This window comes from Felis catus, chromosome D2 (assembly GCF_018350175.1).
Source record: "Felis catus isolate Fca126 chromosome D2, F.catus_Fca126_mat1.0, whole genome shotgun sequence".
In the NCBI taxonomy this organism is placed as follows: domain Eukaryota; kingdom Metazoa; phylum Chordata; class Mammalia; order Carnivora; family Felidae; genus Felis; species Felis catus.
Window position 1 is genome coordinate 33,785,945 of NC_058378.1, and position 23,302 is coordinate 33,809,246.

The 23,302-nt window shown below is 37.2% G+C and overlaps 2 protein-coding genes across 18 annotated transcripts in view; one reads left to right on the forward strand and one right to left on the reverse strand.

The window, feature by feature from the left end:
• ECD (ecdysoneless cell cycle regulator) overlaps positions 1–16,693 on the reverse strand; it is a 50,676-nt gene extending 33,983 nt beyond the window's left edge. For 5 of the 9 annotated variants that reach the window (XM_045040139.1, XM_045040142.1, XM_045040143.1 and 2 more), the window contains exons 1-9: positions 16,523–16,676; positions 14,879–15,093; positions 11,758–11,875; positions 9,039–9,126; positions 8,756–8,934; positions 7,604–7,796; positions 6,929–7,057; positions 4,723–4,851; positions 2,737–2,822 (exon numbers count right to left, since the gene is read on the reverse strand). In XM_045040139.1, the coding sequence (XP_044896074.1) occupies positions 2,737–2,822; positions 4,723–4,851; positions 6,929–7,057; positions 7,604–7,796; positions 8,756–8,934; positions 9,039–9,126; positions 11,758–11,875; positions 14,879–15,083 (1,127 nt within the window). In that variant the 5' untranslated portion in view covers positions 15,084–15,093; positions 16,523–16,676. Of the gene's footprint in view, positions 1–2,736; positions 2,823–4,722; positions 4,852–6,928; positions 7,058–7,603; positions 7,797–8,755; positions 8,935–9,038; positions 9,127–11,757; positions 11,876–14,878; positions 15,094–16,105; positions 16,124–16,522 lie in introns of those variants that run through there. The other 4 variants (XM_003994047.6, XM_045040144.1, XM_045040140.1 and 1 more) reach the window with 3 other exon arrangements.
• An 84-nt stretch (positions 16,694–16,777) lies between these two features.
• The window catches only part of FAM149B1 (family with sequence similarity 149 member B1), an 87,440-nt gene continuing 80,915 nt past the window's right edge, over positions 16,778–23,302 (forward strand). For 2 of the 9 annotated variants that reach the window (XM_045040146.1, XR_006587016.1), the window contains exons 1-2: positions 16,793–17,000; positions 23,112–23,216. In XM_045040146.1, the coding sequence (XP_044896081.1) occupies positions 16,954–17,000; positions 23,112–23,216 (152 nt within the window). In that variant the 5' untranslated portion in view covers positions 16,793–16,953. Of the gene's footprint in view, positions 17,001–23,080; positions 23,217–23,302 lie in introns of all 9 variants that reach the window. The other 7 variants (XM_045040149.1, XM_045040150.1, XM_045040148.1 and 4 more) reach the window with 6 other exon arrangements.

The window sequence follows — 23,302 nt, forward strand, 5'->3', positions numbered from 1 at the left end:
AGCCCCATGTCAGGCTCTGCATTGATACGGGGCCTGCTTGGGATTCTCTCTCTCCCCCTCTCTCTGCCCCTCCCCTGCTAATGCACATGCACTCTCTTTCCTTCTCTCTCAAAATAAATTAAAAAAAAAAAAAAAAAAAAAAAGATCTAGGGACTGGATCAAACGAGAGCCAGGAGGTCTAGGTGATAAGAAGGATGGTAGTCTATTAAAAAAGAGAGTGGGAAACAATCTCTGACATTAATCTAAGTATTAAAAAAAAAAAAAAAAACCAAAAAACTGGGAATTCAAGAACAGGTCTGGAGGGAGATGTGAGTTTGGTTTTAAATTGTTTAGAAGTTATCCTGGTTTGGGGAACAGGAGTCTCTTCTGCAGCACTATTTACAATGTTGGACATTTAAGCTACTTATAATTCTTTCTCCAATAGTAAAGGTGTGTTGAGTAAGTCATGGTACATCCATTTGCTAAAATGTTGTGCAGCTCTTTAAAATTACACTTATAGAGGCGCCTGGGTGGCTCAATCGGTTAAGCGTCTAACTTCACCTCAGGTCACTATCTCATAATTTGTGGGTTCGAGCCCTGTGTCGGACTCTGCACTGATAGCAGGGAGCCTGCTTGGGATTCTCTCTCTCCCTCCCTCTCTGCCTATCCCCCACTCATGTTCTCTCCCTCAAAATAAATATGTAAACTTTAAGAAAAAATAAAATAAAATTACACTTATAAATACTTTTTAATGTCATTGGAAAATGTAAGATGGTAATAAGTAAAATTATGGGCAGGATACAAAATTTTTATATAGTACAATTTAAAAAAAATCAACTAGATGGATATGGGGAAAAAAAATCCTGGAATGCAGTAGATCAAAATGATAACAGTAGTTGACTCTCTGATATATATTTTTTCCTTATTACATCTTTATTTGCTATAATGAGTGAATACTTTTGTAACAACAACAAACTTCATTATCTATCTATTTAATATTTATTTATTTTGAAAGAGAAAGAGATAGCACATGCAAGCAGGGGAGGGGCAGAGACAGAGGGCCAGAGAATCCCAAGCAGTCTCTTCACTGTCAGTGCAGAGCCCGATGCAGGGCTCAAACTCACAAAACTTGAGATCATGACCTGAGCCAAAATCAAGAGCCAGATGCTTAACTGACTGAGCCCCCAGGTGCCCTAACAAACTTCCGTTATTTAAAAATAACTACCTAACCACCAATCTATCTTATTTTGTGTGAGGAGCCCTGATTCTCCTACACATGAGTCTAATTTTCTAACATCTCTTTAACCCAAGTCTGTAAGGTGACGTGTCTTCACAGACAGAGTGGCCCACGGAGGTGGATGGGAATCATCTGGGGCAGATTCTCCTAAACATGAGGACACCTCTTTTCCTCTTCTGACTCGAGCAAGTTTTCTGAAATGATTCCCTAAGAAGGCATCCTCTTTTTACCATCAATTACTGCCATAAAACTGATGGGAGCAGGACAAAGACACACGCAGACACTTCTGAAAGAGTAAAGACTGCTGTAAAGTCATTATTATCTCACAGACACTGAGGTTAGAGTTCTCTCAGCATCAACTTTGCTTCACCAGTCCTCAAAGAACATTCTATTACACAAATAAGTGATGTTTGAGATGTAAGCAAAATGAATGAAGTTCAAAACCAATTAAGTTTCCTCCAGGGAAAAAAGAAAAAAAAGTCCAACAAATGAAAAACACATACAACTTGGGACATTTTAACCATGATATATACAAAAGCCATTGCTTTTATATTATTTAATAGCTTTGAGTATCTCAAATTCAATTTTACAAACATAAATTGAGTTTTTTCCAATACTCAAAATCTGACCTTTGATTCCTGAGCTCAGTAAGACCAAAGTTTTCTGCTTGAGCTCTATTTTCCTTGGTGCTGCACTGACTAGGAAGTGACCTCAGGTGACAACTCAGATAATGAGGACCTCATCTATTGTGATTTTCTTCTTTCAAAGGGTTCTATTTCCTTCAATTTTGGCCCAATTTTGTTGTTCTACTGTGTCTTCAAATAACTGTTTCTTAAATTCCATCCAGGGTTTATAATTACACTTGGCAGGGGGTTAGTTGGAGATGTTACTCCACCATTATGAGAACTTGACTTTATAAAATTTTAAAAGGGTGCCATTTCCTGCCAACCCTGTGTTCATTTCTTTCTTTTTCTAGGCAATGTATGGCAGGTTAGAATGAGATGTGATTTGAAAGCTGACTGCCTGCTTTATCCTATGTTTCAGCCTCTCCTAAATGTAGCTAAACACAGTCAAGGGCTCCTACAGGAATTAAGCACATGCTCGATATCAGACTGCCTGAGTTCAAATCCTACATCTGTCACTAATTAGCTGTGTGAACTTTGGCAAACTACTTAATCTCTCTTGGCCTCAGCTGTAACTAGGGAATGATAATAATCATACTTATTTCACAGGACTATAAGAGAGATCAAACAAATTTTTAAGTACCAATACACTTTGTAAGTACCAAGAAACATTAGCCATTAGGTGATGATGATGATGACGACGGGTGCCAGATCCAGTGATCTTCTGTAACAACACCTCCTCTCTCCGAGTTCATCCCCTTCAGCAGTCATGATCCTTGCCGTTAACTCTTTAAATACAGCAATTCCAATTTCTGCAACTATCTCAAGAGTGAGCAACTCCTTAACATCTGGCAGGTTACCACTCTTGCTGCCATGGTTAGGTAGCGATAAACTCACCTTTCTGGCCGGTTTACTGAGAGTTGGAAGTAGTTCTTTGCCATTTCTAGCCTTGCCTGGTACTGAGCAGAACCTTCTATCAGACCCTGAAAGAAAAAAATCATAACATTATTTACATGGTATCACTGAAATTACCCACTCACCAGCAATTTTCAGGGAGGCAGTGTATGATATGTTGTTCAGGAATCACGAGGCCTGAGTCCTAGTCCCTGTTTTGTCATTAATGTACCTGTTTGGGCTCCATTTTCTCCAAACAAGGGGACTAGGCTCTATGTAGTGGTTCCTAATCCTTTTCACCATTAAAGACCTCTTTCCAATTTGGAAGATTTTCTACCATTTTCTAGTACTTTATTGGTTATTAAGAAATAATTGATTTGTAATTAATTTATAAAACAAAGTACAAATAGAACCAAAAAATAGCATAATCTCATTTTCACTGCCATTTCTGCTTTTCACATGCATGTTTATTTTGGCATTTGTACTTAATATTTTACACTCTTTCAAAAATATACTATGATATCATAAGCACTTTTCTATATTGCTACAGTCTTTATATGATATTTAAAAATAATTTTTAATTCCAGTATAATTAACATACAGTATTGTATTAGTTTCAGGTATATAACATAATAATTCTATACATTACTCAGTGCTCACCACAAGAATTGTACTCTTAATCCTCTTCACCTACTTCACCCATCCTCCCACCTGCCCTCTGATAACCATAGCTAAGAGTTTGGTTTTTTGTTTGTTTAGTTTGTTTGTTGAATTCCACATATGAATGAAAGCATATGGTATTTGTCTTTCTCTGAATGACTTATTTCACTTGGCATTCTACCCTCTAGAACCATCCATTTAGTTGCAAATGGCAAGATTTCATTCTTTTTACGGCTGAGTAATGTTCCATTGCATATGTGTGCGTGTGTGTGTGTATACACATACCATACCTTCTTTATCTATTCATCTAGTGATGGACACTTGGGTTGCTTCCCTTGGCTATAAATAGTCTTGGCTATAAATAATGCTGCAAAAAACATAGCAATACATGTATCCCTTTGAATTCGTGTTTTCATTTTTGGGGGGTAAATACCAGTAGTGAAATTACTGGATCATATGATAATTCTATTTTTAATTTCTTGAGAAACCTCCATACAGTTTTCCACAGTGGCTGTACCAGTTTGCATTCTCATCCATGGTGCGTGAGGGTTCTTTTTCTCCACATCCACAACAACATCTGTTGTTTCTTGTGTTTTAGATTTTAGCCATTCTGATTTAGCCTCACCATCTCTGAGGGTTAGTGATGTTGAGCATCTTTTCATTTATCTGTTGGCCATCTGTATGTCTTTGGAGAAATGTCTGTTCATATACCATCATATTCTTAATGGACTTTTCTACTTCTTGGATGTTTCCTTAAAATAGATTATTCAAAGTAAAGGTTCTGAGTTTGAACCTTTCTATAGCTCCTGGAACACACTAGCAAATTACTTTCCAGTTAAAGTTCTATCAATATGCAATGTTACCAGCAATGTATAGGGAGTATTAATTTGTACTTTCAATAGTATTAAGCCTCATTCAGATCCTTTTTCACATATGTGAAAAACTATTATTCTGTTGATACATATATCTTTACTACTTGTGAGAGTAAATATTTTACAAGAAATTTATTAGTTGTCTTTTTGTAATTTTTTTAATCTGTGTCTTTGCTCATTTTCTACTTGGTGTCTTCATATTTGCCTTATGATTTGCATAAATTGCTCTTCAGATACAAATGATAACTATCATAATTTTATATAAACATTATTAACTTTTCTAAAATATTGGAAACAGTTCATAGTCACTCCCTCATTAACACTGAACTAGAATGGTCCCTTTTAACTCTAGCTTCTCTAAATAATGTTATACATTAAATATGGACCATAGATCTCTAATTCACTAGCTTGATTTCCCCTGGACTGTACAGTTTTACAAATGCATTGCAAGTCCTACCTTAAAGTAATCATTCTTTTTCAGACTTTCAAGGAAGCCAGCCCAGAGTGGTGAGGTAGTCATGACGGATTTCTTGGAGTCAGAAAAATGTGGGCTACATTTGGAGCATAAGATTTCAAATCCATGAGCCTAGATGGAATAGACAGAATTTTCATCATTAAGTTATTTTCTTTCCATTTAGTCACACTTAAGAACTAGGTCATTTGACATATGGACATTTATAACACTTTGAATTTTATGAAAAATGTGATTATTTCTAATTTTTCCATTAAAAAAAGTTTATTTATTTATTTTGAGAGAGAGAGAGAGAGAGAGAGATAATGAGCTGGGAGGGGCAGGGAGGGGCAGAGAGGGAGAGAGAGGGAATACCAAGCAGTGGGGCTCAAACTCATGAACTGTGAGATCATGACTTGAGCCAAAATCAAGTCAGATGCATAACTGATTGAGCCACCCAGGTGCCCCTCCAATTTTTCAATTTCTGTATAGAGATTACTAAAAATTATAAAGGGAAAGCAAATAATGCAAAACAAAGATTCTTATTCTCTTCAAAGAGATTTCTCACTGATCACAAAACCAGAAATTTAAACTTATTTGTTATTTGCTTAAAAAAAAAGGCTTAGAAAAGGCTTCTCATCTAACAGAAAATATAAATGAATTCACCATGCTCTTAGATATAGTAAAGGGAAGGAATCTTATCATTTTAAGGGTACTTTGATTAAAAAATATAATGAATGCACATAAAATAAATTAGATAGGGAGCTTTCCTGATCACTCTACAGGAAACTATAGTTACCAATTTCTTGCGTATCTTTTCAGAAGTAATGTATGCACTCAAGCAGATGTGTATCTGTGTCTGTATATCCTATTCCATCACTAAATGGTAGCATACACACTGTTCTAAACCTTGCTTTTTCACTAAGTCATATGCCTTGGAGATCATTTTATATGATCACACAAATTTATCCAATTCACTTCATAGGCAGGTTTAATTTATCTAACTATTCCCCTACTAATAGATATTTGGTAATTTCCAATCTTTTGCTACCAGAAATAATACTGTCATGAGTATCATCAGATCTATGTACACATGTAAAATACATGGAGGATAAATGTTTAGAAGTGAAAATGCCGAGAAGAGTTGTGTACTTTATAAATTGATGGATATTGACAAACTGTTCTAAGAGACTGAATCAATTTATATTCCCATCAATGATGTTTGAGAGTATCTCAAATATGTATTTCCACCAATCCAGTATATACTATCAAACTTTTTGATACTTGCCAAATGTAAAAAACACTATTTTGTAGCTTTAAGTTGCAGTTCTTTTATTATGAGCAAGGGCCAACATTTTTATGTTTAAATTAAAAATCATCTGTATTTCCTTTTCTGTGGACTGTCAGTTCATGGTTTCTGAACACTTTTAATTAATTAGTATTTCTTTTCATACCGACTTGCAGGAACTCTCTATATATTATAGAAATTAGCTCTTTTTTAAACTGTAAATATAATGCTTTCTTCAGGTTTACTACCTCTGACATTAGCTATGGGATTTTTCTTTCCAACACAGAAATGCTTAATTTTTAATAAAGTTACCAGTCTTTTTTTTTTATAGCTTCCGATTTCAGATCCTGTTTAAAAAGGCCTTTTCTACTCAAATTATCAAAAATTCTTCTGTGTTTTCAGATATTATGGTTTCAATGTTCTCATTTAAGTATTTCATCCACCTGGAATTTATTTTGGTATAGGTGTGAGGGAATGAACTTTAACTTTTTGGACAGCTTCTCAGTTGTTCTATTATCATTTCCTGAATAACACATTTTCCTTCTTGTTTGAGAGCCACATTCTCATGTAAATAAGGTATATTTCTAGACTTTCTATGCTGTGCCATTATTTATTTATTTATTTATTATTTTTATTTTTTTAATTTTTTTTTTCAACGTTTATTTATTTTTGGGACAGAGAGAGACAGAGCATGAATGGGGAAAGGGCAGAGAGAGAGGGAGACACAGAATCGGAAACAGGCTCCAGGCTCTGAGCCATCAGCCCAGAGCCCGACGCGGGGCTCGAACTCACAGACCGCGAGATCGTGACCTGGCTGAAGTTGGACGCTTAACCGACTGCGCCACCCAGGCGCCCCAACTGTGCCATTATTTATTAAGAGGCCTTTTACCTAAAGGAAGAATATAAAATTTTATGGTTCATTACCAACTTCATGCCCAATTCATGGGCTCGGTATTGGGGATGAGATGGAGGAGGCATCTTGTATCCACTCCGCCGGTCTGGCACAAACCTTTGTTGCACCAACTGTGCATACAGACATTTAGTGAAAGTAACCTGGACATTGGGACACAAAATACATTGAATCTTTCTGAAAGTAAAAATTCAATATCATTTCACAGTTCCACTTATGAGCTTCATATTCGTATGAAATGCAAAGAAGATCCAACCTATTTACTGCCTACATTTTTTAGTAACAGCTTTATTGGGATACAATAATTCACATACCATAAAATTAACTGCATGATCTGTTTTTAGTTATCACTAATGGAATTCTTATCAGTTACATTATATGGCAGTTTGGGTGGGTTGTTAGATAAAGAATAATTCTTAATTCTCTGGAAGAAATGAAATGTCTTATTCTTAAGAAGAAAACAAAATAGGAAAAATGTGGCCAGAAAATATCTAGGAAACATTTAGATACAAACTAGGGAGTGAAATCTCTTGAAATCTTCCTCCACTAGAATGGGAGAAAAGAAAAAAAAAGTGTATTAATTTGAGATGAGGAAGCAGAATATTTCCAGTTTTTTTCTAGTGCACAATTAAAATGATGTTCAACTCTCTTGCTAGTGAGGAACCAAATAACCAGGAGGGCTATCTTACCGATGCCATTATTCGTGTTTCAGGCAAGAAAGTCTTGAAAATACGACAGGCTCGCAGGTCAATAGGGTCCCGTAGGTAAAATGCTTGGACTCCTGCAGCCACCAATCTGGGGCGCTGCTTTAACACCGCTACGATACCAGCTGGAAGGAAGCAGTGTGCTCGATGAAGGGAGGCTTGAATCTTTTCTGGGTATCTGTGACAGGTAACATAATTATTTTTATTTTATAATATGTAAATATCTAGCGTTCTTATAGCATTTAGTTCCCCTTGTCTTGGTTCATCAAGAGATGTTGAATGACAAGGAAAGTGAAGATAAAGCTACTATATACACTAAAACTGCAGAAAAGAAGAGAGAGAAAGAGAAAAGGTAGGAAGAAATGGAAAATAAAGAAAAGGGACTAGCGTAGATCAGTAAAAACAAAATGAAAACTCTACTATTTTTTGGAACAAGAATAAAATCAGAGTTTATTCTTTTAAAACAATGGTACAAAGTATGCTGAAACAAAGTTAAGAGAGATTTTTATATTGTTAAAACTTGAATGGTAGTAAACATTGCCTAGGTACTCAAATGTGAAAGGTTGAACTAATCTGTTATTAGGTAAAGACTGTCTTTTCGGCATAGAGCCTAAAGTGTTCCACACAGACCAAAGAATACTATACAGAGTCCCACAAAGCACACTATGCTCCCTTAGGTTTTCATTCCTAAAGGTCTCAAAAAATATTGAAGTAGGATCCACGTCCAGTGTAGAGACCAACGAGGGGCTTAAACTCATGACCCTGCGATCAAGACCTGAGTTGAAATCAGAGTTGGATGCTTAACCAACTGGGCCACCCAGGCGCCCCAAGGTCTCAAAATTTTTACCTATGGATATAGATAGAACTTAGCCACAATATCTAAGTAAAAAAATGCAAAAGTATTGGATATATACTTATATAACATCTATGCAATATAACATCTATGGTTGAGAATTAAAAGATACATCTGTTCCTTAATTTTAAAACATGTAAATTTAATCTGTTGTTAGTCACTTTCATGAAGACAGAATGAAAATGAGCATTAATCTAGGTGAAAGAAATTCTACATTCAGTGGAAGACTTGAACCGCATTAAATCAAAAGGCTCTTTGACTAGCACTGAAAATATTTTTCTTACCCTCTAATGCGCCTATTCACAGCAGCTTGTATAGAATCTGAAGCCAAAATTTTTTCTGGGTGTGTTGAGATTATATTCAAAGCTTGTGGGATTGTAGGGGGTGTGGAGGGTAACCAGGATACTGCTCCAGGTTTCCTTGGTGCAGGAATAATGCACAGCTCTCCCTGGTGGAAAAATACCTGCAAAATGATACATTTTAATTTTCATTCTGGGCACTGACAAACTCTAGGTACTAGTAACATGATTTCATCTCGGTAAATTTTCCAAACTTGGATACACTTACTCTATTGGCACTATTATCAGGATCCAGCCATTTAGGGAGAAAGTCAGCAGCTTCTATCAACAAGAATTCACCATCATTGTCTTCAATCCTTTTGCAAAAGAAATTCCAATTATGCATTCAAAAAGCACATATATGCTACGAATCAAAACACATTTATTCTAATATGTTCTCTTTCATTTTAGTTAATGTATGAGTACATGCTATGTACAGATTGTTATAATAAAGCAAAATATTTGAGACACCATGAATCTCTCAGGGAGATTGTAAGATTGAAAGAGGAGTTGGAGGGAGATGATAAGGAGAACAAATTAAGTACATAAGTAAATAATAACAGACACAACTATGAAAAACATACAATTAGGTGTCAAAAGAAGAAATAACCCACATAGAGCCAAGATAAGGAAAGCCTTTATGGAAGGGTTACTTAGACCCTGAAAGATAATTTTGTTTTGCCTCATTTGTATTATTTTTTAAATTTAAATTTTTGAATAGGTAAGACAGTCACATGGCTAAACTTTTAAAAAGTACATAAAAAGTTCTGCAATGAAACAGTTTCCTTCCTACTTTTGTCCCTATATGCCCCATTCCTATCCTCCAACCATTGTTACTTTTTGTTTATCCTTCTAGGTTCACTTAAGCATAATCTAGTTAATAGGAATATAAACTCTTATTTTCTCCTCTTGTCACACAAAAGGTAGCGTATTCTATATACTGTTCTAGATTTTTTCACTTTTTATGGTTGGAGATATACGGAGAAAAGTTGAGATGTTCTTGGGAGAGAGATTAGCAATGACAAAATCATGGAGGTGTCTATTTAAGGTAGATTATTTGGAGAATGGCACTAGTAAAGAACAAGACTAGAAAAGCACAGTTATAACATTTTGGGAAGAGCTTTAAATGTCGGCAGAGTCAATGAGAATGAGCTTGGTTTTATTCTATTCTTTTTTTTTTTTTTTTTTTTTTTAAGGAATGAACGGTTTTAAAGCAGTGTAGGAAAATGGTTAGAGCTCTACCTTAGGAAGATTAATCTGGCAGAGACAGAGAGGAAGTTCTTTCTTTTTCTAATTAAAAACAAGGGGCACCTGAGTGGTTCAGTTGGTTGAGTGTCCGACTTCAGCTCAGGTCATGATCTCACAGTTGGTGAGTTTGAGCCCTGTGTCGGGCTCTGTGCTGACAGCTCAGAGCCTGGAGCCTGCTTCAGATTCTGTGTCCCCCTCTCTCTCTGTGACTCCCCTGCTCACGCTCTCTTTCTCTATCTCAAAAATAAACAAACTTAAAAAAAAAATTTAAAAACCAAATCCCCAACAAGACAGTAGATGCCTATTAGTCAAAGAGCTTTATAGGCCTGTTGTGTAGGTATGCACCATCATTATATAAAGACCAGAATCCAACACAAAAGGCATTGCCCTCCCCTATTACCATTTACCATTTACCATTGTAAAGATAGAAACAACTATCTTGGAGTTTGTTCATATAAAATTCTATCATTTATGAAGAAATTACTGACAATTATTTTTAGGTATGATAACAGTAGTGTCTAAAATAAGAGTTCTTATCTATTCTATTTACATCTTAAAAGTATTTAAAGATAAAATGGCATAGTATTGGAGATTGCTTTAAAATAATCTTGTTATGTAAAAGGAGTAGGGGAAAGGAGGAGGGGAAAGCTATGGGTAAAGAAAGACCATGAATTGGTAATTATTGGAGCTGAGTGAGGAGTACACGTGGGTTCATTCTCTCTACTTTCATGTTTGAAATTTTGATATAATAATACATTTTCAGAGTTGTTTTTCTTTTTGTTCAGCTGGGGAAGAGGTTGGGGGAATGGATTAGAATTTGGGGGCTAACAGGAAAACTAGAATAACATGCGGCAAATGGGTGAAACGCCCTCTGCTGACACAACTTGGTAATTACAGAGAACTATCAGTTTCCATTTTAAAGTGTTACCTACTGTGCTTTCAATACTGTTCACTAATTTTTCTTTAAATTTTTCTGTATGTGACTTCTCAACATATATGCAGAGAGAGAGAAAGAGAGACAGAGAGAGGGTACGCGCTATGGTAAAATAAAGGAAGACATAGTAAAGAAATCTGTAATGTATATGTATATGTATATATGAATGGAATTTTTTCTATGATTTTGTTTTTATTTTTTTTATTTTTTTTTAATTTGTTTTAACGTTTATTTATTTTTGAGACAGAGAGAGACAGAGCATGAACGGGGGAGGGTCAGAGAGAGAGAGGGAGACACAGAATCCGAAACAGGCTCCAGGCTCTGAGCTGTCAGCACCCAGCCTGACGCGGAGCTTGAACTCAGGAACTGCGAGATCATGACCTGAGCCAAAGTCGGATGCTTAACCGACTGAGCCACCCAGGCGCCCCTATGATTTTGTTTTTAAAGAGCAGTACACCCTTTGGTATTGTTTGAACTTTGTTTACCATCTGTATTTGGTCTTTCACAATGAGAATAATTTTTAAAAAGCTAAAATAGGCAGATTTCGTTTAAAAATTTAGAAGTTAAATTCTCCAATGTACTTTAATTTTTCCTCAAGAAAAGGAAGTCACAAGAAAAAAGGAAGAAAACACACAAGTCACTTTCAAAATCTATGTTTCAAATTTGTTCAATCTCTACCAGACTACCAAAAAATTTTTACTAAATGGATAAAAATATGGTCAGTCTCAACAAGAGAATTCCTTTAGATTATTAAAATAACTAATACCTTGCTACTAACTCTGGAAATTCCTTTGTAATTTGCTTTACTACATAAACAATAAACCATTCATCCTCAATGTTATCCCCAAACTTTGTCATGCCAAACATATGAGCAGGAACATCTCCTAAAAACAAGAGAAAAGCAATCATATAACCAAATAAACTTGTCTGTGCACATAAACATACAAGTAATCATTCAGTTAAACGAACATTCATTGACTGACTATACTGTAGGTACCACACCTGGGAGCTGGGGTTGCAACCCTGAACAGGATATAAAAAGCCCACCCTTGAGGACCCATAGACAACCGGAGACAAGACAACCACACCATCTCAAAACAAGATAATGAAACAACAACAACAACAACAAGATAATGAATGCACATATGCACTGAGGGCTCTGTGACCATAAAGAATATCTGAGCTATGTTCATGTGGAAGAATGACCAGAAGTAGGCTTTCCAGAAAAAGAGAATAGCATGTGCAAAGGCACATAAGCATGACAGACAATAAAGTGTTCTAGGAATATCAGGAAGCTAGATTTAGATGGAGCAGGAATTTTTTAAACAAGTGCATTATTCAAAAATATGTAGAACTTAATACACTTTTAAACAAGCCAATAGGTCAAAGAAGAAATCACAAAGGAAGTTAGAAAATACAAGGAGACAAATGAAAACAAAGATGTAACATACTAAAAGCAGTGCTAAGAGGAAGTTTATAGTTATAAAAGATCTCAGATCAACAACCTAACTTTACACCTTAAGGAACTAGAAAAAGAAAAAGCTAACCTAAAGCTAGCAGAAAGAAGAACATAATGAAGATTAGAACAGAGATAAAAGAAATAGAGAACAGAAAAGCAACAGAAAAAAAATGAACTAAGGTGAGCTGGTTTGTTGAAAGATCACAAAATTTACAAAATCTTAAATTAGTAAGAAAAAAAAGGAGACACAAGTAACTAAAATCAGAAATGAAACAGGCAATATAACAACCTATACTACAGAAATAAAAAGGACTATAAGGAAACATATGATATGAACAATTGTACACCAACTAATTGGATAACCTAGAAGAAATAAGTTCATTCTTAGAAACACACAACATATCAAGACTGGATCACTAGAAGGAGACTGAATTACTTCTGGTTACTAGAAAGAGACTGAATCAGTAATCAAAAAACTTCCCAACAGAGAAAAGCTCACTGGAGAATTTTAGCAACATTTTTTTAAACTTTTTTTTTTTAATGTTTATTTTTGAGAGAGAGACAGAGTATGAGCAAGGGAGGGGCAGAGAGAGAGTAAGACACAGAATCTGAAGAAGGCTCCAGGCTCTGAGCTGTCAGCACAGAGCCCGACACGGAGCTCGAACCCAGGGACCGTAAGATCATGACCTGAGCTGAAGTCGGATGCTTAACTGACAGCCACCCAAGCACCCCAGAATTTTACCAACATTTAAAGAAGAATTAACATCAATCCTCCTCAAACTCTTACAAACAACTGAAGAGGAGGGAACACTGCCAAACTCATTTTATGAGGCCAGCATTACCCTCATAATAAAGCCAAACAAAGACAATATAGGAAAACCATGACCAATTTCCGTGGAATACTAATGCAGAAATCCTCAAGAAAATACTAGCAAACTAAATTCAACACATGAAAAGGATTGTACACCATGACCAAGTAGAATATATTCCTGGAATGGAATGGAATGTGTATGAAAATCAAGAAATGTAATCTACCACATTAACAGACTAAGGGTCAAACAAGCACATTATAGAGTGTTTTTAGAGCTGCCATGGCAAAAAAAAAAAAAAAAAGGTGGGAAGAACATCCCAACTAACTCTTCACCTCACCCCAGGTCTCTCAAATTTCTTCAACTAGAGAAGCTCCAATTAAAGTGTCTATTTTTATCTACCTTATATATTAAACTTCAATTTTAACTTCATCCAGAAGCAATGGGGAACTGGTGAAGGATGTTAGGCAGAAGAGTAACATGATCAAATTTGTGTTTCACAAGGGTAACTGGCAACAATGTGAAGAACTGGAGATACTGGAACCAGAGAGGTTACTTAGGTGGTTACTGTAATCTTCCAGATGAAGAGATTAAGAGGGTCTAGATTGTAGCCAAGCAAATGTATAGAAAGGGTCATATTTTAGGAGTAACCACAGTAGGATTTAGTGCCTGACTATGGTGAAGTGAAGAGGTGAATACAATTCTGAATTACTAACAAGCTTGAATAACTAGGTGGATAGCAAAGCCATTAAGGAAAACAAGAAAACATTGGGTAAAAATGATTTTCTAGGAAACAGATAAGGAGTTGGTCTTGGATGTGCTGTGCCACTGTGAGAGTGTTCTTGCCAATAAATATTACATGTGTTTCAGTGAACAGGGGTTCAATAAAATGAACACAAAGGAAGACATGTGGCAACTGCTAACCAAAAGATAACAGATAAACACGAAATCAAGACCTAGACTGACAGTATCAAAAGATGCTAGACTCCTGAAATAAGACCCTGGAGCAGAGCCTTGGTCACCTATTCAGGAGTCATTTTACTAAAGCTATATGAAATGAAAACAAAAAATGCCATACTTGGCCAGAGGTCAGATCTTAAGCACCAACAACACAAGGAAGCATGAAAGAACCTCAAAATACTTCTGAGAGGCAAATAATGGTCATTAAGCCCAATGATTGCTCTTTATAAGTCAAGTAGAGCCAACTGTGTGAAAAAAGGCAGCCTACGAAACCCATGATCAAGAGCAAGGAATACAGAGTAACCACTAAAGGAGGCTATGGTTAAGGAAGCAGATGCCTGAACGTGTTTAGTACAGGTACCCAGATACATTCTAGCATAGAAAAGTAAAGTTCCAAAGAATAGCTACGGTTCAATCATTTTGAGTATGTATTAGGTTCCTAAGGTAATTACTATTAGAAAGCTTTCATCAAATGAATTTAAAAAAATTTTTTTTGGTTAGTTTAAGGGCTTAACCAAATATAAGCAAGCATCACTAATCTAAAAAGTTCAGGTTATAAATCTCCTGACAACACTGAATGAACTATGGTCTATTACACATCACTGTTGTCAGAATTAAAATTCACATGTATCAAATCAAAATAAGTAAAAGAGCCATACCTTTTCCAGGTTTGTATTTGAGATTGAAAGGCTGATTCTGCCAGATATAGGGGACCAGCATAGGTGCAAAGTGGGTCATTATCCTCTCAATATACTTTTGAAGAATCTCTTTGTGTTTTTCTGGGTCTCTTGGTTCATCTGGTATCAGGAATAGGTGATACTCCACAGTGTCTTCCACTGTAGCAAGCTTCATGTTTTCTTCCATTCTTTGAAAACTACATTTAAAGTTTCAATAACATAAACCACATAGAATAATGCAGAATATCCAAATTCTCAAACGATTCTAGATGATTCCATTGTTTTCCAAAATTCAGTTACCCACATACTATCATTTTAATTTTTTGACTTTATCAAGTATTAATAGTAACACCTATTTAATATTCTTTTAATGAGGTTTTTATGCTGAAAATTATGTTCTTCATACTTGAAATTATATTAAAAGAACTTTTGATATAATACAGTAAATGGGAATCCAGTGTCACATTCCCAAATTAATAGGCGTGTAAGAATTTTAAAAAAATGTTTGCCCTTGCACTAGCAGTAGTGTGTGTAGCACACTTTGAGAAACACTACAATAACATTTTATGTTTCAATACTATCAAAAGTCCCAGGTCCGCCACTAATTAGTTGTCACTTTCGGCACTTCACTTTCTTTTTCTGGGGCCTTTTCCTTAACTGTAGAATGAGAATGTTACTCTTTCATTTCTAAAATCCTTCCCCAGTTTAAACTGTTATTATTTGAAAGCTCTTAAGAGCAATCGCCCTTAGGCTGCAAAATTTCAACCTCTTTTTATGAATATTGTATGGCACAGGGGAATACAAAACATTCATGTCCTATCATCTCACCCCAAAATAATTTGCCCACGGTTCTTGATCCTACAGCTGTCCTAAAACTGCTCCCTTTTCAGGTCTCAGGGGGTACAGCTCCAGTATATTAAGAGCAGATAGATATCTATTTTTTTTTAATTTTTTTAACCTTTATTTATTTTTGAGACAGAGAGAGACAGAGCATGAATGGGGGAGGGTCAGAGAGAGGGAGACACAGAATCTGAAACAGGCTCCAGGATCTGAGCTGTCAGCACAGAGCCTGACGCGGGGCTCGAACTCACGGACTGCGAGATCACGACCTGAGCCGAAGTCGGACGCTAACCGACTGAGACACCCAGGCGCCCCTAGATAGATATCGATTTTCTAAGGGTTTTCCTTAAAACAAAAGTGCTAGCTCACTATTGCTGCCAGACAAGGCTTGGTAAAGGCAGGCACTGTACTGGATAGTCCACTGTAAGGCACAATTCGATTTTTATCCTTACTCGGTTTTCTAAAGGACTAATAAAACGAAGTCGAGAGGAACCTGCATCCAGTCACCGCCGTCTGTCCAAATCATTTGGCTTCTCAACCCAGAGCAACAGATAATTCTGTCGACCCGCCCCATAATGCCAAGCACACATTTTTATGAAGAATTTAGTGTCAGAACTGGAAGGAGCTTCGAGACCACTCAGCCTAATTCCTTGCTGTACAGGTGAGAAAACCAGAGCACAGAAAGAGAAGAGGCCAAGCTGCAGAGGGCTGAGCTGAAGGCTAGCGCTCTTGACTCAGACTACGCTTCCTCCCTCCATCCGACAAACTGAAGCCAATTCCGCTTACGATCCTCGGGCCTGCCCCACGCGTCTCGGCTGCGGCACCTTTCCTCGACCGCCCCTCCTACCGCGTCAGTAGCAGTCCAAGTCCGGCCCAAGGTCAGGCCAGACGCTTCTCGGGCGCCTGAGGTTAGCCGACACCCCTGAAACACCCGCTCGCCCCGGAACTCCCAGCAACGTCACTGCTGCGCGTCCGCGGGAACATTAGATGGGTGCTCAGGTACGTTCGTCACTTCCGCCCCCGCGGGGAAGCAGGCAGGGCGGAGGGCTAGAGGGGTGGGGACCCTGGAGAGGTGGCGGTCCGGAGTCTAGGCGACGGGGCGTGACGGGGCCGGAAGGTGGCGGGAGGGGGCCGGGCCGGAGCCGGCGGGAGGGCCAGGTCCCGAGGCCCCGACCCTGGCGTGCCCGCCCCCTCCGCGGCAGAGGAGGAAGAGGAGGATGATCTCCAGATACACCCGGAAGGCGGTGCCACAGAGCTTGGAGTTGTAAGTGGACTGCTCAGCCATCCTAACCGGGGCCGTGGGAGGCTGAGGCGGGCAGCGGGCGCTCTGGAGACCCCTTCCAAGCAGCGCTTCCCACCTTTCCTTTCTCAGGGCAGGGGAAGGAACTGTTTCCTCCCAGCCTTGTTGGACGCTCCCCTTCCACCTCCATCTCCAGCTAAGGGCATGTCTCCTGTGCTGTCCTAGGGCTTGGCCCTCTTGGGCTGCACTTCCTGAACTCAGGGACTGGGTCTTTGGCATTTGTAGCTTACTCAGTGTTTCATGCCTCACTGTCAATGGCCATTGACTTATCGAGAAGTTACTAATAGCTGAGTGCTACAAAAAAGTTGAATACATCTAGTGCCAGGCACCGTGCAAAGCTGCTTACATGCATTAGCTCACTTAATCCTATTAGGAAGGATACCAGAATAGAGAATATTATTTTGCACATTCTACAGATAACGATCCCAGATTTTTAAAGATTGTAGCAAGCCAAAGATTACACAGCCAGGAAGTGGTGGAGCACACAAACCTGGTGTCAATCTGATCCTGAAGCCTTGGTCATAATCATTATACATTCTGTTTCCCCATTTTTGTAATTAAACATCAGAATCTTTAAGGATAAGTTTTGCTTTAGAGAGTATATATTGCAGCTGAAATACACCCCTCCCACCCTTGGTGAGGTGGTGTAATTTAGCAAGTAATGATAATGTCCTGCATTTATTAATGCTTTACACTTTCAAAAAGACTTTCACATTTTGATCCCTTGCAACAATTCTGTAAGATGGGTATGATTAGCTTTCAGTTTTTCAGAAGCTGAAACATCAGAAAGGTTACACATCCTAAGATTATAAAACCAATAGGTTTTGAGCTTGGCCTTTTAATCCTCAAATCCCAACTTTTTTTCTCCATTGAGCTATGTAATTTTAGCAATTATACATTTATTAATTAAATATTAAGTATAGGGGCGCCTGGGTGGCTCAGTTGGTTAGGTATCTGACTTCAGCTCTGGTCATAGTATTGTGCTTTTTAAGTTCGAGGGTCGCATCAGGCTCTGTGCTGAGGGGTCAGAGCCTGCCTGCTTCAGACTCTGTCTCCCCCTCCCGGTGCCCCCTCCCCCACTCACACTCTGTGTGTGTGTGTGTGTGTGTGTGTGTGTGTGTGTGTGTGTGTTTCTCAAAAATAAACATTAAAAAATTAAAAAAATATGTTAAGTATACATGATAATAACAAGCGTGGAATTTTCAGTCACTCTGGGTTTCTGGCTAAGCTCTTCTCTAGCCATGTGTCTTTTAAGCAAATTACTAAATGAGCATTCATTTCTGTAATATAGGACTAACACCTTATCTAAAAGCATATCTAAAATGACGGCACAAGGGCGCCTAGGTGGCTCAGTCAGTTAAGCATCTGACTTCGTCTCAGGTCATGATCTCACGGTTCATGGGTTGCTGACAGCTCAGAGCCTGGAGCCAGCTTCGGATTCTGTGTCTCCCTCTCTCTTTTTGCCCCACCCCCTGCTGGAGCTCTGTCTCTTTCTCCCTCTCAAAAATAAAAGCATTAAGAAATAATAAAAGAAAAGAAAAGAAAAGAAAAGAAAAGAAAAGAAAAGAAAAGAAATAAAATAATGGCACAGGGTAGATCCTTAGTAATTGGCAATTTTCTTGCCCCTTCCCATCTTTATTTGCTACAATAGCCATACAAAGAAAATCTGTGATCTCTTCTTGCCTTACAGAAGCTTATTATCTACTAAGTAATAAGATATCTACACAGTAGCAATTCAGATAATAAGCTTTTTAGGAAGTAGGAAGAAGAAAGTCATTTTCCAAACAAAGGGAACAGGTCGTAGCTAAAAGTCTGCTTTTATAATTAGTTCTGACCATTCTGAAAGTAGCAAAAAAAAAAATCTTTTGTGAAAAAAATTGCTGGTAGGCACTTAGTGGGCCAGAATTACTGATCCAGTATAGTTCTGTTACTTGTTCTCTATTGTTGACTTGATACTCCTTAAAGACCACTCTCTCCAAAGGTGATTCTCTAGGAGAATATGATGTGAATAATGAAGATAATGAAGATTATATGTATCTAAATGATAGTAAAATAAAAACAATTTTTACTTTTGGCATTATGATAATTTGCTTTGAAGAAGTAACTTTCCTTTTCTCCCTAATAGTTCCAAATTATAGATATTGAAAAGAGCTTGAAAAAAAAAGTTTTCAACATACAGCTTTAATACTTAAAAAGTGATAAGTTTCACTCATATGAGGACTTTAAGAAACAAAACAGATGAAAATAAGGGAAGGGAAACAAAAATAATATAAAAACAGGGAGGGGGACAAAACAGAAGAGACTCAAATATGGAGAACAAACTGAGGGTTGCTGGAGGGGTTATGGGAGCGGGGGATGGGCTAAATGGGTAAGGGGCATTAAGGAATCTACTCCTAAAATCATTGTTTCACTTTATGCTAACTAATTTGGATGTAAATTTTAAAAAATAAAAATAAAATTTAAAAAAGTGATGTTTCAAATATAAATGTATAGTGAATAATATATTGAACCACCTATCCCCCAAATTCAATAACGATCAAAAATTGATATATTTGCTTCATCTATATTCTTTATCTCTTTTCAGCCTCTCTGTCCATCATCTGTAAATAAGGAAGCAAAACCCCAGACACTATCATTTCACCCCTGTATACTGCAGTATGCATTTCTAAAAATGCATTTTCTTATGTAATAACAATGCTATTACATTTAATATTTCTTTGGTATTATCTGTTATTTAAAAAAATTTTAATGCTTGTTTATTTTATTTTATTTTTTTTTAATTTTTTTTAACGTTTATTTATTTTTGAGACAGAGAGAGACAGAGCATGAACGGGGGAGGGTCAGAGAGAGGGAGACACAGAATCTGAAACAGGCTCCAGGCTCTGAGCAGTCAGCACAGAGTCCAACGTGGGGCTCGAACTCACGGACCGTGAGATCATGACCTGAGCCGAAGGCGGAAGCTTAACCCACTGAGCCACCCAGGTGTCCCAATGCTTGTTTACTTTTGACAGGGAGAGAGAGAGAGACAGAGCATGAGTGGGGGAGGGGCAGAGAGAGAGGGAGACACAGAATCTGAAGCAGGCTCCAGGCTCTGATTTGTCAGCACAGAAGCCGACGCGGGGCTCCCAGCTCACAAACCTGGAGATCATGACCTGAGCCGAAGTTGGATGCTTAACCGACTGAGCCACCCAGGCGCCCCTAACAGTCATTTTATAGAGATTTCTTTGACAGACTAAAAAATGTCTTAAATTTCTGTCTTGTAGCTGGAATCCACGTTTCTGTTTACTGCCGCTGTCTCAAAGACAACTTTTGGTTGTAGGATTGTTGAATAAGAGGAGTAAAAAATAGCTCTCCACAAATCCATCCCTACCATTTTTTTTTTAAGTAAATTTATTTAAATTCAAGTTAGTTAACATACCATGTAGTGTTGGTTTCAGGAGTAGAACCCAGTGATTCATCACTTACACGTAATACCCAGCTCTCATCCCAACAAATGCCCTCCTTAATGCCCATCACCCATTTAGTCCATCTCCCCACCCAACACCCCTCCAGCAACCCTCAGTTTGTTCTCTGTATATGAGTCTTACAGTTTGCTTTCCTCCCTCTTTTTATCTTATTTTTCCTTCCCTTCTCCTATGTTCATCTGTTTTGTTTCTTAAATTCCACGAGTGAAATCATATGGTATTTGTCTTTCTCTGACTTATTTCACTTAGCGTAATACACTCTAGTTCCATCCACGTTGTTGCAAATGGTGATTTCATTCTTTTTTGATCGCTGAGTAGTATTCCATTGTGTATATATATCACATTTTCTTTATCCATTCAACAGATGATGGACATTTAAGCTCTTTCCATAATTTGGCTGTTGTTGATAGTGCTGCTATAAACATTGCATTTTTGTATCTTTTGGATAAATACTTAGTAGTGCAATTGCTGGGTTGTAGGGTAGCTCTATTTTTAATTTTTTGAGGAACCTCCATACTGTTTTCCAGAGTGGCTGCACCAGTTTGCATTCCAACCAACAGTGCAAAATTGTTCCCCTATCTCCTCATCCTTGCCAACATCTGTTGTTGCCTAAGTTCTTAATTTTAGCCATTCTGACAGGTGTGAGGTGGTATCTCGTTGTGGTTTTGATTTGTATTTCTCTGATGATGAGTGATGTTGAGCATCTTTTCATCTGTCTCTTAATCATCTGTCCATCCCTACCATTTGAGAAATAATTTAAAGTACAAGCTCTGCTGCTGGGGCCCTTAGCTTTATCTTTATATATGAAAATGGTCTAATTCACTAAACTCTCAAATTATTCATTTGCTCTGAGAAGCCCCAGAGCCAGAGTACTTGGATTTGAATCCTGGCTCCATCACTTCCTAGACATATGACCTTAAGCAGGTTATTTAGTCTCTCTGTGCTTCACTTTCCTTTCTGTGAAATAAGAATATTAGAGATTTATAATATACATTGGCATATTAAAGACCCTGAGAAGACCCTTTATAAAGAAACCTGTGTACTTTGTTTAGACTATCATGTTTCCTAAACTTAATTTATTCCAGAATTTTGTGGGGGAGGAAAGTCTGCTATGGAAGATTAAGACTTGAACATAAAATAATTAACCCCTTAGTTTATTCTAATGTACATGTTGAATTCCCTAGAGCAGCACTGTCCAATAGAAATATAATATAAGCCACATATATAATTTTTAATTTTCAGATAGTCACATTAAAAGAATAGAAAGTGATAAAATTAATTTTTTGCCTTTTTATTTTGAACTAATTATAGACTCACTGTTAGTTACAAAAATAGTACGTAGAGTCCCATGAACCCTTCACCCAGTTTCCCCCAAAGATGACAACTTATGTAGCTAGTATAGTGTCAAAGCCAAGAAACTGATATTGGTACAATACTGTTAAATCAGTTTTTATATCAGTCTTTATATCCACTGTTTTGTGTATGTGTATATAGACTTCTGTGCAGTTTGGTCTCATTTATAGAACTGTGTAACCACCAGTACAATCAAGATGGCTTTTTTATCACCACCAAGGAATGTCCTTGTGTACCCCTTTATAGTCACTTCCACTCCCTTCTCCATCCTCTGGTAACCACTAATCTTTTCTCTACCTCTATAGTTTTGTCATTTGTAAACATTATATCAATGGAATCATATAGTATGTAACCTTTTGAGATTGCTTTTTTCACCAGGCATGATGCCCTTGAAACCCATCCAAGTTGTTCCATGTATCAATAGTTCACTCCTTTTTATTGCTCAATCTTATTCATCATGTGGATATATCAGAGTTTAACCGTTCACCCATCAAAGGACATTTCAGTTTCCATTTTTTTTCAATTATAAATAAAACTGCTGCAAACATTTGTGTACAGATTTTTGTGTGAACGTAAGTTTTCATTTCTCTGGGATCAGTTCTCAAGAGTGAATGGCTAGGTCTTATGGTAAATGCATGTGTTTAGTTTTATTAGAAGCTGTGAGACTGTTCCAGAGTGGCTGTACCAATTTATATTTCCACCAGGAGAGCATGAGATATCTGGTTTCACATCCTCGCCTGCATTTGGTGTTATTACCATAATTTGTTTTAGCTATTCTAATAGGTATGTGATTATAACTTATTATATTTTAAGTTTGAAGTGAAATTAATTTTAAGAATATATTTTTATCTAGTATATCCAAAATATTATCATTTTAATATGTAATCAAGATAAAACTATCAATGATCCATTACACGTTCTTGTCATACTAAGCCTTCAAAATCCTGTGTGTTATAAACTTAAAGCACATCCCATTTTTGACTAACCAAATTTTAAAGTTTTTGTTTGAATTCCAGTTAACATACAGTCTGATGCTAGTTTCAGGTGTCCAGTATAGTGACTCAGTACTTCCATACAACATCCAATGATGCTCATCACACCAATTAACCACACTTTAACTGCTAATTGCTAGTGGCTTCTGTATTGGACAGTGCAGTCCCAGAGCAGCAGGAAGTAGGTGATTAACTTGTAGGTTAAGCTGCTGAAAGTATGTTTTTTTCTTTACAGGAAATATAACTTTTTAAAAAATCTTTCACAGGAAAGGAATAACAAAACATGCTATTAATCATCATCCCCTTCCAGAGCAGCTGGATGAAATTTCTTCTACCAATGACAGCCATGAAAAAGATACGAGTTCCCAAAGGTAACAACACAAATTGTACTGTTTGCTTATTACACTGGATAATGGCAAAAGTGGTGTGTGTGTGTGTGTGTGTGTGTGTGTGTGTG